The sequence below is a fragment of the Lipotes vexillifer genome, unplaced genomic scaffold, assembly GCF_000442215.2.
Source record: "Lipotes vexillifer unplaced genomic scaffold, Lipotes_vexillifer_v1.1 scaffold1106, whole genome shotgun sequence".
Taxonomy (NCBI): Eukaryota; Metazoa; Chordata; class Mammalia; order Artiodactyla; family Lipotidae; genus Lipotes; species Lipotes vexillifer.
Window position 1 is genome coordinate 264,857 of NW_006776601.1, and position 11,741 is coordinate 276,597.

General features: G+C 47.6%; 1 protein-coding gene across 2 annotated transcripts in view; it reads left to right on the plus strand.

Annotated features, from left to right (window-relative positions):
* ILDR1 (immunoglobulin like domain containing receptor 1) overlaps positions 1–11,741 on the plus strand; it is a 40,167-nt gene that overhangs the window by 15,708 nt on the left and 12,718 nt on the right. Inside the window, exons 3-7 of one of the 2 annotated variants that reach the window (XM_007450497.1) lie at positions 473–622; positions 3,960–4,079; positions 4,378–4,524; positions 10,535–10,666; positions 10,885–11,720. In XM_007450497.1, the coding sequence (XP_007450559.1) occupies positions 473–622; positions 3,960–4,079; positions 4,378–4,524; positions 10,535–10,666; positions 10,885–11,720 (1,385 nt within the window). The remainder of the gene's footprint in view (positions 1–472; positions 623–3,959; positions 4,080–4,377; positions 4,525–10,534; positions 10,667–10,884; positions 11,721–11,741) is intronic. The other variant, XM_007450498.1, reaches the window with a different exon arrangement.

The following is an 11,741-nucleotide window of genomic DNA, read 5'->3' on the forward strand; positions in this document are numbered from 1 at the left end:
CCTCTCTAAATTGAGGCATTGTTTCCCGGGGGTTACTCTTAAAATGCCTGCATTAAGTGGGAAGGTAGGAGGGACCGGCTAGTAGGCATTTATCATCAGCAGATTTAACAGCTCTCAAAACTTTTATTGTAAGGGCAGGTGGATGAACCATATGGGAGCAGATTCTGGGGTGACTTTGAAAATGAGGCAAGGGAAACTGGGGTGGGAGATGGGGATACAGTCAGGATTTGGAAATGATGGCCTATTAGAGGGGTCTGGAGTCTTGCTGCTCAAAGTGTGGGTCACTGGTGTCACCTGGGAGCTCATTAGAAATGCAGAATCTCAGATCCCCACTCCAGAATCAGAATCTTCATGGGGATGCATAGGCTCGGGAAAAATTGAGAACATTCATTGCTCCAGAAACAACTAAAGGCACCTTTCTTCATGGGAATTCCCCACTGCTGTGTGACGTAGGTGTGTACTCTTTCCCCAGCATACCAGGCGGCTTTATCCCTGGGCCAGGACCCATCCAATGACTGCAATGACAGCCAGCGGGAGGTTCGCATCGTGGCCCAGAGGCGGGGGCAGAACGAGCCCGTGCTGGGGGTGGATTACCGGCAGCGCAAGATCACCATCCAGAACCGTGAGTGTGGAGGCAGCAGGGAACTGGGGGTGGAGAGGTGTGTAGACCAGGCCCAGAGGTCTGAGTCATTGTGGGGATTTCCCTTTTTTTCTGCTGCCTGATGGTCTACTTCGTCACTTTCATTTTTTGAGGAAAGTGCCAAATACACAGAATGTGCTATACCATCTGAAGTCATTACCCTGGAAGTTGGTCTCAGGCAAGAAGACATCCTACAGCTTTGGCTAAACGTCAGGGAGTGGGTGATTTCCTTTGCTTTTCCAAGACACAGGTCTAACACACGTGTGGCTCAGGCTCCCTTGATTCCTTCCACAAATTGCTCTCAGGGCCTGCTCGAACCCCAGGCCCCTGAGTTACCCTCTGGCTACTTCTGTTGCCCAAATCTAAGAAAATAGGGGTTTCCGAGTAGATGGCCACCTTAGATCCTTGCCCTCCATTGGTAGAGGAAAGAGCATTGTGCTTAGAATCAAAAGACAGGGTGGGTGCCCCCATGCTTCCACTCCCTTGCTTAGTGACCAGCAGCAGATCCATTCTTTTCTCTGACCTCTGTTGCCACATCTGAAAGATGGGCATAATGGCCTCTGTCTCCCCACACCAAAGTGAGTATCAAATGTGATACCTGAGAGCTATGTCTAAAGCATATGCATTCTTTGTGGGAGTACAGGGAGTAGTGGTCAGCCCCGGCTCTGGAGTTAGACTCAGGTGGTGGTCCCCGTTCTGCACTTACAGGGCGTGTGAACTTGGGCAAGTCCCTTCCATTTTTTTTAGCCTCAATTTCTGTAAGATGGGACTTGCTGTAGCACGTATCTCATGGAGAGTTGTCAGGATTAAGTGAGATAATGCGTATAAAGCACTTAGCAAACATTAAGTGTGCAGTAAACTTCAATTATGATCACTCAACACACTTTTGAATGGATGGGTCAATGGGCCCCACATTCCTGTCTTGTAATCCAGGACTGCTGCAATGGATTATTGGCACAGAATTCAGAGCGTATTTCAATGAGCTTTATGCACAGTGTTAAATAAATATTATCTGGTTAAAAGTGAAAAAAAAAAAAAAAAGTGGGAGAATACACCTAGAAGGCCACTCAGGGTACTCTTAGCAACAGTGTGAGGAAATCAGCGAATATTATATGACTGTTGAGGTAGATCAAGCCCGTTTAAAAATTGCTTCCACCTTTGTGTATAATACTTTGGCTATAATACATAAGTCTGATCCATTTACATTCAACCTCAGACCTTCCCAAGTCAACCCTTGAATGCTCAGCCTTAGGGAACATGTGTCCTTTTCCAGTTTCTAGGTGCATCCTCAGAGGTTCAGGGTGACTCTGCTTTCTCCAGAGCCCACAGAATTAGCTCTGATCTGACCCCAAAGTTTAAAGTCTCCTTTACAGTTTTTGAAGGATGAAAGTGCCCACAGGGGATAGTCCCTGATTTTCCATCTTTTTTTCTAATTTTGCGCAGCACTGTCTACTGCTTCCCCTCCCAACCACGTTTGGGTCAAACTCTGCCTCCTTCTTACTCCCATGGTAAAGCGGTATTTCCTCTTGGTTTTAATTTTTAACCTCAGGCTTGTTGTGACTTCTTGGAGCCCTTGTTTTCCGATACTTTTATGCCTGTGTTTGCATCATTTGAGAAGACCCTTTCAAATCAGTTCTTGGATAATTTAAAATATTAATATATCTGAATGTCCTCATTACTCTGACATCCCTGAAATAATCCTTATGCCTCTAATAAAATTGGGGCAGATTTATAACACACATTAACCTTGGAGGGGGAATTTCTTCCTAAGCACTTTCACCATTCTTCCAAGTCTGGGGCAAGCTTGTTTCTGGGAACCGCAGTGGGTTTGGAAAATCATGGGGTAGGAAAAAACCGTAGGGATTGACGTAGAAAGAGAAGGAAACAGAAGTCGAAGTTAGCTCCAATGGTGCGTGACCTTGCATGTTTGTTTCATTTCCTCAGTAAATATTTCTTGACAAAGAGATAATAAAGAATTGCAGCCACGACTGCCAGCTGAGCAGGAGCAAGTCTATAACTGAGGTCTTTAAGAATTTGAAGGTGTCCTCTGGTACTTACTGTGGCTGAAGTAGCAGGGATGTGGGAGCTGCCCTGATGCCTTTGACTGGACTTTAAGCGCTTTGAGGACAGAGATACGTCTTGTTTGACCTTCCACAGAGTCTGATATAGTGCTGGACCCACAAAAGGTCTTTAGTGAACATTTGTTGCATTTACTAAATGTGAACATAACATTCACCTATCTTAATGGGGTAGATGCTTGGTGCTCATGAAAACTGAAATTCTTTTCTTGAGTAACCTTTACTCTTAAAATATTGGCATTTCATCCTTACTTATTATTCAAGTTCATCTCACCTATCCTTTCAAGATTCAGAAGTATGTGTTTCCAGCTTGAGAGGAATCCAGGCTGTGGAGTTTTCCACCCAGTTAGGAGAGGATGGTAGAGCTTGGTGGTTAAGGGCACCAGCTTTGGGGCAGAGACATGAGTTTGAACCTACTTCTGTTACCTCTCTCTGTTCTAGCTTCCTCTAGTCTTAGTTTCCTCATCTGAAATGCAGCTAATAATCCTACCCACTGTATCAGGATTAAGTTTGATTGCAAGTAAGCAAAAGCCCAAAATATTAGTGACTTAAACAATAAAGAAGTTTATTTCCTCTCATGTATAAATTTGGAGGTAGACAGACCAGAACTAGTGTGGTGGGTCTGTTCCATTATGTCCTCAGGTACCCAAGTTCCTTCCAGCTCACCAAGAATGTCATCTCCTTCCTCATGGTCCAAGATGGCAGCCATCACATTTGCTTTCCAGTTACCAGAGTTGAAGAAGAAAGGGGCAAAGAAGTTCCTAAACTGTTTTTTAAAAAGTTCCTGGGAGCCATCATGTGACATTTCTGCTTGTATTGTGTCCACCAGAACTTAGTCACTTGTCCGTGTCCATCTGTAAATGAGGATGGGAAATAGTGATTTTATTCTGGATGGCCATGTACATGACCAAAACTTCTATGATCATGAGAGAAGGGGAGAACAGACATTGGGAGATAGCCGGTAATCTCTACCTCACCCAGTTAGAGTTGTTTTGGGAAGTAAATGAGGTGATGTATCCAAAATCCTTTCAAGGTACCTAGTAAGGCTCAATGAATGGTAAGTTCTGCCACCTTTATATTGTTTGGAGAAAGAAGAGAGTCTCAAACGAAGTAATTGAGGCCTTTCTCTGAACTATGAGAGGCCCTCTTGGGATGTGGAAGTACAATGCTGGGGACTTGAAGTGACCATAGATCAGATCCCTCTCCTTTAACCACTGGCACCTTCCCCTCCCCTGTTGCAGGAGCAGATCTTGTGATTAATGAAGTGATGTGGTGGGACCATGGAGTGTATTATTGCACCATTGAGGCTCCAGGGGACACATCAGGAGACCCAGATAAGGAAGTGAAGCTCATTGTCCTGCGTAAGTGCTCCTGGAGCTTTCTATTCGGCCACCCCACTGTGACATTTTTACATACAGAAAAAAAAGAAAAAGAAAAACAAGCAAGCCTTGGTTATCGTTGTCGGTAGCCAGCCTCTGAAGTTCCCTTACCAAAGATAAACTATTTTTTTTTTTTTTTTTTTTTTTTTTTTTTTGACTGTATGTTGCTCAGCCTTAACCTATAGGTCAAGAGCTGTGTTGATCAGACCTCTACAATGTTACAACCTGAAGCATGCCCCTGCATGTTTAGTTCAATCCCTGCTCGGCTTCTCTCCTGCAGACTGGCTGACAGTGATCTTGATCATCCTGGGGGCCCTCCTTCTGCTCCTGCTGATTGGAGTGTGCTGGTGCCAGTGCTGTCCTCAGTACTGCTGCTGCTATGTCCGCTGCCCCTGCTGTCCCAACCGCTGCTGCTGCCCCGAGGAAGGTGAGAGGGGACGGACGAGCAGTGCGGTGGGGTGGTGCAGGAGCCTAGCGCCCCAGACAGATCAGTTCATATGCCCAGGTCAAAACCTTGGGTTCTTCCAGGTTCTCCTCCATGCCCTTCTCCCGTCAGAGGCTCAGAAGTCTTTGGCCTCAGCCCAGGAAATTATGCTCAGGGAAGCTATGGAGCAAAGTGGGAGGACTTCTGCCTGTTCACCTCCTAGCCTGCCTAAGGCCTCGTTCAGGTATCTCTGCCTACATATCAGTGGCCCTGATGTGCCTGTGCTCCAGTATTTGCTCCCAGCACTGACCTCGCTTGGACACGAGGTGGCTGGAGGGAGTGATTTGCATAGAGCCGTGAGAGAGAAGGCCACTTCTCAAAGTTGACTTGAAAAGAACAGATGAGAAGAGAGAGGTGTTGGAGCAGGGGTTCTCAAACTTAAGAATCTCCTGGAGGCCTCCATCTCCAGAGTTTCTGATGTAATCGGCCTTGGGTGGCCCTGAGAATTTATATTTCTTAAAAGTTCACAGGTGATGCAATTCTGCCAGTCTGGGGGCCACACTTTGAGAGCCTCATTTTTAGACAAAGGAAAGAGGGGGCAGAAGAAGATCTTGCTCTAATGTGATCTTTCTTTGGGCTTAAGTTTGACCTTTTAAAACAGAATTGTGACATGCCGTAAAAAATTTGGTGAAGGCAAAAGAAAAAGAATTATTCTACAAAGATCTTTCCTTACTAAAGAGATGGAATCAACAGCTTTAAATGGAAGGAGTTTTTTTTTGTTTTTAAAGTAACATTTCCTTTTCCTGATGATATAAGTGAGGTATTACATTGTCGAAAATTTGAAATGTAGGAAAATGAAAAGACGAATCTAAGCACCCAGATATAACCACTCTTATCGTTTTGGTCCATTTGAAAGGAAAACTTTTAAAAGAAAAAAATAAGAAATTGGCTGTTAAGACAGAAACAAAACCTAATCTACAAGGTCAAGAAGGTCAATGGTCTGAGTCTAGTTTCAGGCCTATGTTCTGAGGTTGCTGTCTTACAGGAAAAGAGAACTAACTTTTATTTGATGTCTGGTGTGTGTGGGCCCTTTGCATATATTTCCCTTTTGAATCCCCACAACCCTAGAAGGCAGGTATCATCATTATTTAACAATGAGGAGACCGAAGGTCAGAGGAGTCACACAGCTGGTAAGTAGCAGAAATAGTGCAGCATTGTATTCATGATTATCTGACTTACGAGCGCCTGAATTTCCCATGAGAGAGGCTGCCACGACCTCTCTGTGTAGATCACTATGGGATTGGCTGAGATACCAATGAACTCCTTCAAGAGAAGAAAAATAGCAGAGAACTCAATATTGGGCCACGGAGCTCCCTACCATTCAGAGGCCTCTGGGAGAGATGCCACGTAGAAGCCACTGCCACTGGAGCAGAAATATGCAGACTGAGATGAGAGAAACTCTCCCAAGATACTTTCTTGGAATCCCTAGGTCTGTGGGGGTACTCAAAACAGTCAGGGCTAGGGACTGAGTCAGCACAGGCGATAAATGTATCCACTGTCAGTAAGCTGATAAACAGGTTCTGGGAGAAAGTGGTTTCTCCTAAGTGGTTAGAGGTCATTTAGAAGAACTGGTAAAATAAAGAAATGTGGGCCACAAATAAAAGATCCCTGAACTTGAGCAGATGAGATCACTTTCAAAGTGAGTCACTTGGGGAGTCTGTCCTGAGAAATTTGGTGATAAGAGGAGATTACGTGGAGGGGGCAGGAGTTGTCAGGGAAAGCTCTTGGGTGGCGAAGAGGGTGTATGTGATCGTTGATTTTTTTTAGAATAAGGTAACCCTAAGCATATGTGTAGGCAGAGAACCAAGGCCAATAGAAAGAGAGTGAAGGGAAGCATTGTGAAGTGAGGCGATAACTCAGAAGGGATGGAGCCAGTGGGAGAGACTCACAGGCTTACAGACTTACAGGCTTACAGTGAAAGGATTACCTTTAGAGAGAAAAGGAAAAGGAAGCCTGCCCTCTGAAGAGAGAGAGGAAGTTGTTAACACCTGGAAGATGATTAAAGTGTCAGGGAAGGAGCTGAGGGAGCGAGCTCACACCAGCCTGTCTCGATTTCAGCACATCAAAATTCTAGATGCAAAAGGCAGCTTCAAGAACGATGCCAGTGATTCTTGAGCTTCCGAGACCACAGCCCACCTCCCCAACCTGCTCCTACTTTCCAGTGAGAGTTAACAGAGGACCAGAGAGGAGAAAAATGAAAATGACACCAAAGTTTAGTAATCCTTGGTAATTCACTTAGTACTAGTAAACAACCTACAGTAGAACTTAAAGATGAAAGTTATTGACACTGAACCTTATTTTTTTTCCATGGGAACTGGAGAGACAACTTCCATCCCTAGATTGGTTGTTGACCCTCCTCCCCACAGAACCCCTAGGTGCACCCTGCAGTGTGCTATAGGCCACACGGAGAATCTCTGATCTATGCCACCCACCTCCCCATCCCCTCAGCTGAGGGAAGTGAGGCCTAGAGAGACTTTTCCGCAGTTACACACAGCTTGTTAGTGATGAGCTCTGGACTAGACCTAGGTCTCTTGATTCCATGTCCAGGGCTGGTTCCTCTTCCTCAGCAAAGACATGTCATTAGCTGAAAGTTCATAGGGAGGGGAAGACATGAGAAGTTTAAACTGCTGCTCTGGAGGAGGGAAGCAGGGTCGCTAGATCAGTCAAGGAGATCTACGCACATTGCGAGAAGGGCTATATGAGGTCAGTTGCCTGACTGTGCAGCCAGTGTGGGCCCAGGAAGCATTGACTGGTGGTTTCCTAAAGCTGAAATGGCAAAAATTCAAGGGGCATGAGATTCTAGGTTGCTCCTGAGGATGTCAGTGGAAGGACTGCCAGTCAAGTTGGTATACTGTGTATACTGCCAGTATATGTATTAAAAAAAGGAATGTGTGACCATGGGTCAGAGAGGGCGAAGAACACACTGTAAGAGCAGGGAGGGGGTGGTAAGGAATAGTAAGAAGTTGGAGGTCCTCAGGGGCACCATGGGTGATGCACACAGAGGATGCTGGCTGCAGGTCTCTGCAGGAGGGGAGGTGTTGAGTGTTATTTCTGCCACAAAAGGGTCTTCTGAAAGAACCTGGGTTTTCCTCAGAAATGAGGATGAATATGCTTTTGGTGGTTTAGTCTCCAAATGTGTACTTTTTGTCTTCTATGAGATCTAAGGTGAAAGAAGCGACTTGTTTTAACAATTTATTGTAACAGTGAGAGCCATGAGCTATTGACTGTCTGTCATGTATCAGGCATTTCATGTGCATTACCTCATTTAATTTCAACAACTTTGTGAAGTAGGTATTATTATCCCCAGCTCAGATATGAGGAGATTGGGCTCAGACACTCTGGAAACTCACTCAAAATTACACAGCTAATACATGCTGGGATTCAAGTTGAAGTCCACGTGACCCTCAAAGCCTACGTTTAAGGAAACCTATCCCTGAGGACCATAATTCTCAGAATGTTGTTGAGAATCCACAATAGTCAACTCCAGTTAGACTCCCTGCATTAAAATCAGAGAGCTTGTTGAAAACATGGATTTTCTTACCTTGTATTAGACTGAAGTTCAGTCTGCGAGCAGGATCCAGGAGTCCGTATATATAACTAGCGCGTTAAAGGTGACCAAGGCAGACTTTACACCACTGAGGTTCAGAGATAACTTATTAGGAGTCTTGAAGCTTTGTTAAATTTCTCCATGTTTCTTATTTTATTGCCTGATTCCCCATTAGGTGAGCAATAGAAACACCTGATAGTCTAGACTTCCCCATGTAGCTGTTTCCAGGGACAGGAGGGCAAGGGAGAAGCTCAGAGGCTGTATTTTTCCACTCCCATCTCATCAGTTCCAGTGCATCAGGGAAGGGAGGGACTCTGGGAAAAAGTTTGTGGCAGCTAAGAAGGGAGCAGGTGGGTTAATCTTGGGAGTATGTAAAAATCTGACAGGAAAGCGCATGGAGGATCTGGAAGGGTCTCTAGGGAGTCATCTTTGCAGGGGGTCCCATTAATTAAAAAGTCATTTGGGGAGCAAGGAGTTAAGCCCAACTCTCCTTTTCCCTCCTATTGAATTGGAGGAGTTGAAGAAGGAAGTGGCCCAAAGGGGGAATGGTACCATCTGGAGGAAACCGAGATTCAGTCAGAGGGGCAGGGGGTGGGTAGGGTTGTTCCCAATGGAATCAGATGTCTCCAGGCCTTGGAAGCAGAGGTTAGTCTAAAGTGGGTTTTGAATGGTGTGGTGCTGAGTGGAGAGAAATAAAGTGAGGCACTACCACTAGAGAAGGGGTTTTTTGTTTTTAGGTTTGTTTTTTTTTTGCTTTATCACATAAATAAAGGAGTCTGGGGACTCTGTGGTTTGGCAGAAAGAGTACAGGCTTGAGTGGCAGACAGACACCGGGTCACATGCTGCCTCTGCCGGTCACCAGCTGTGGGACATTGGGCTGGGAAGGTAACCTCTGTAAGCCTAACTTCCTCATCTGATTCTCATATTAAGAGATTCCTCTGAGGATTAGTTAGCTCATGTAAAGTGACTGGCACATATTAAGGAGGGCATTGTGTGTGCTGAAGATATTGTGTATAGGGAGCTGGGGGAGGCACCTGTTAGCAAGAGGGAGAGGAAAGTGCTGAGCAAGTGAACCTATCTTTAGAGGGTCTGGAGTGCTGTCCTTTGGCATGAAGATGTGGCAGCTGGGTGAGCTGCTCTAAGTTTGCATCTGATTTCCTCCATGCTGGGCTGTGACTCACCATCAGGGCTGGGGCTCCAAACATTTTTGGGGGCTTGGCTAAGACCACTTCCTATTGTGCTGGAAGTTGGTTTCATACTAGAGCCATTGGGTAGCCTTCCTGATGGCCCTTTAGCTGCTGGCCTCAGCAAATCCCCCAACCAATGCAGCTGGGTCCAGAATGCCTGTCTTCTACCTCTTCCTACTGTGGTAAGAGGAAGCCTCTGGCAGAGCCCTGCTGCTTTAGGGGTGGCCACAGGGCTTGGGGAACCCAGGAGGAGGTGAGAGTGCCAGGCTGGCAGGCACTTCCTGCACTTAAGCACACAAGTACATTTCCTACATGCATGGATAGACAGGGAGCTTAGGAGACATGTGCACTTGGTCACAATTACCTCAAAATAGAAATTCATGAACAAAAACAACTAGATGCATTTGTTTTAAATTTGTACTTGCTGTGGGTTGTGTGCTTCAGACCAGCTGCACCTAAGGGACTGGAGAAACATTTCTATGGATCCCTTGTGCTCCTTTTTTCTATTATTTTCTTTGCCCTGAAAGGAAATGGTATTTCCCTTCTCCCTTCTCTGCCTCTACCCCGCCCGTTAGAGATTCCCCCTACTTAGGGAAAACCCCAATACTTAACAAAGTGAGAAGAGTAGAAAGGATCCACTTTTTTGCATTCTCTGCCTTCTTCCCCCTGGTTTTCACCCAGCCAGGGCTGGCATTACCAGCTAGAAACGTTCTTCAGTCCCTCTCCCTTTACCAGTAATTCTGCCCATTGACCTCAGCACCTGTGTCCTCTTTTTCCACTCTGAGCAGGCAGTCCTTCCAAGCAGCCCCTGACTAACAGCCTCCTCTAAGCCCTTTGCATCTGTACCTTCTATATTTGGCCTATGGCCTGAAATTTCATTGCCTGCTAATACCTATGTATCTACCTATACATTTTAGGTGACCTTGGAAATGGGCAGAACAATGAAATGTTTTCAAGACTAGGAAGTCAGGCTTTAAGATTATATTTCCTAGTGTGCAGGAGTTGCAGTGTTGGCTAGGGAATTTATTCCCAGCTCCTTGCCAAAGGAATAGTTGATTCACTACTCCCCTTAACTCTTACTCCCGTGCGAGAGAGGTCACAATAAACTTCGAAGAGAGAAAGTGGCCTCTTGGCAAGGCTGCTAGGTGGAGAGAAGTGAAGTGGGAGGTGTGGGCCTTGCCCTGGCTGAGGGTCTGCATTTCTCCTTTTCCCCCTGCAGCCCTGGCCCACCAGCGCAACATGAAGCAGGCTCAGGCCCTAGGCCCTCAGATGATCGAAAAACCCCTGTACTGGGGGGCGGACAGGAGCTCCCAGTTTTCATCTTATCCAATGAACCCACTGCTGCAGCGAGGTAAACCTTGCCAGAGATTCGGGGTGGGAGAGGGTAAAGGGCAAGGGTAGGAGCATGGGCTGCATTGGGGCCTTCATGACCAATATGGTGGACATCTTTGTGACTGAGGATGGGAGGGGGTAGATGCATGCTAATAAGGTGGCACTTTGGTGCCCTGATTCTGAGGAGCGTGTTTTGGACCAGCAGTTCTGCATGTTCTTTTCCTTCTTTTCAATCAGATTTGTCCCTGCGATCCAGCCTCCCAGAGATGCCATTGACCCAGACCACCGCTCACCCTCCCATCACCAACGGTGTCCTAGAGTATCTGGAGAAAGAGCTGCGGAACCTCAACCCAGCCCAGCCTCTGCCGGCTGACCTCCAAGGCAGATCTGGCCATCCCCGCAGCATGCTGTCCTCCCTGGGCTCTGAGGTCGTGGAACGCAGAATCATCCACCTGCCCCCGCTGGTCAGAGACCTGCCGTCTCTGCGGAGGATCAGCAACTCCTCCCACCAGCAGTGGCTCCCCCCGCCTCCCCCCGGACCCTGGGATCTGAGGGAGGGGAGAAGGCAGCACCGCTACTCTGATTTCCAGCAGGAGCACCGGGACCGGGAGCCTCAGCGCTGGGCGCTGGAGCAAAGGGAGCTGGGCCGACTGCGGAGCGGAAGACACCGCGGCTCCAGGCAGCGCGGGTCACCCACGCCCTGGTCAGACAGGGACAGCCTCAGCGACGGCCCCTCGTCCAGCGAGGCCCGCTGGCCGCCCAACCGCCCCCCTCTCCGGAGCCGCTTCCCAGAGAGAGCCCGCGGGCCCAGCCCCCGGGGCAGCGCCCAGGGACACCACAGGCGCCGGCACCGCAGCTACTCCCCTCCCCTGCCCTCCGGCCTCAGTTCCTGGAGCTCCGAGGAGGAGGAGGAGGAGGAGAGGCAGCCCCGGAATTGGGGGCCCCGCCGCCGCCGCCGCCGCCGCCGCTCGCACTCCCCAAACTGGCCTGAGGAGAAGCCACCCAGCTACCGCTCGCTGGATGTCACCCCAGGCAAGAATGGCAGGAAAAAAGGGAGTGTGGAGAGGCGCTCGGTGAGCCCGGGGCTTCCTGCT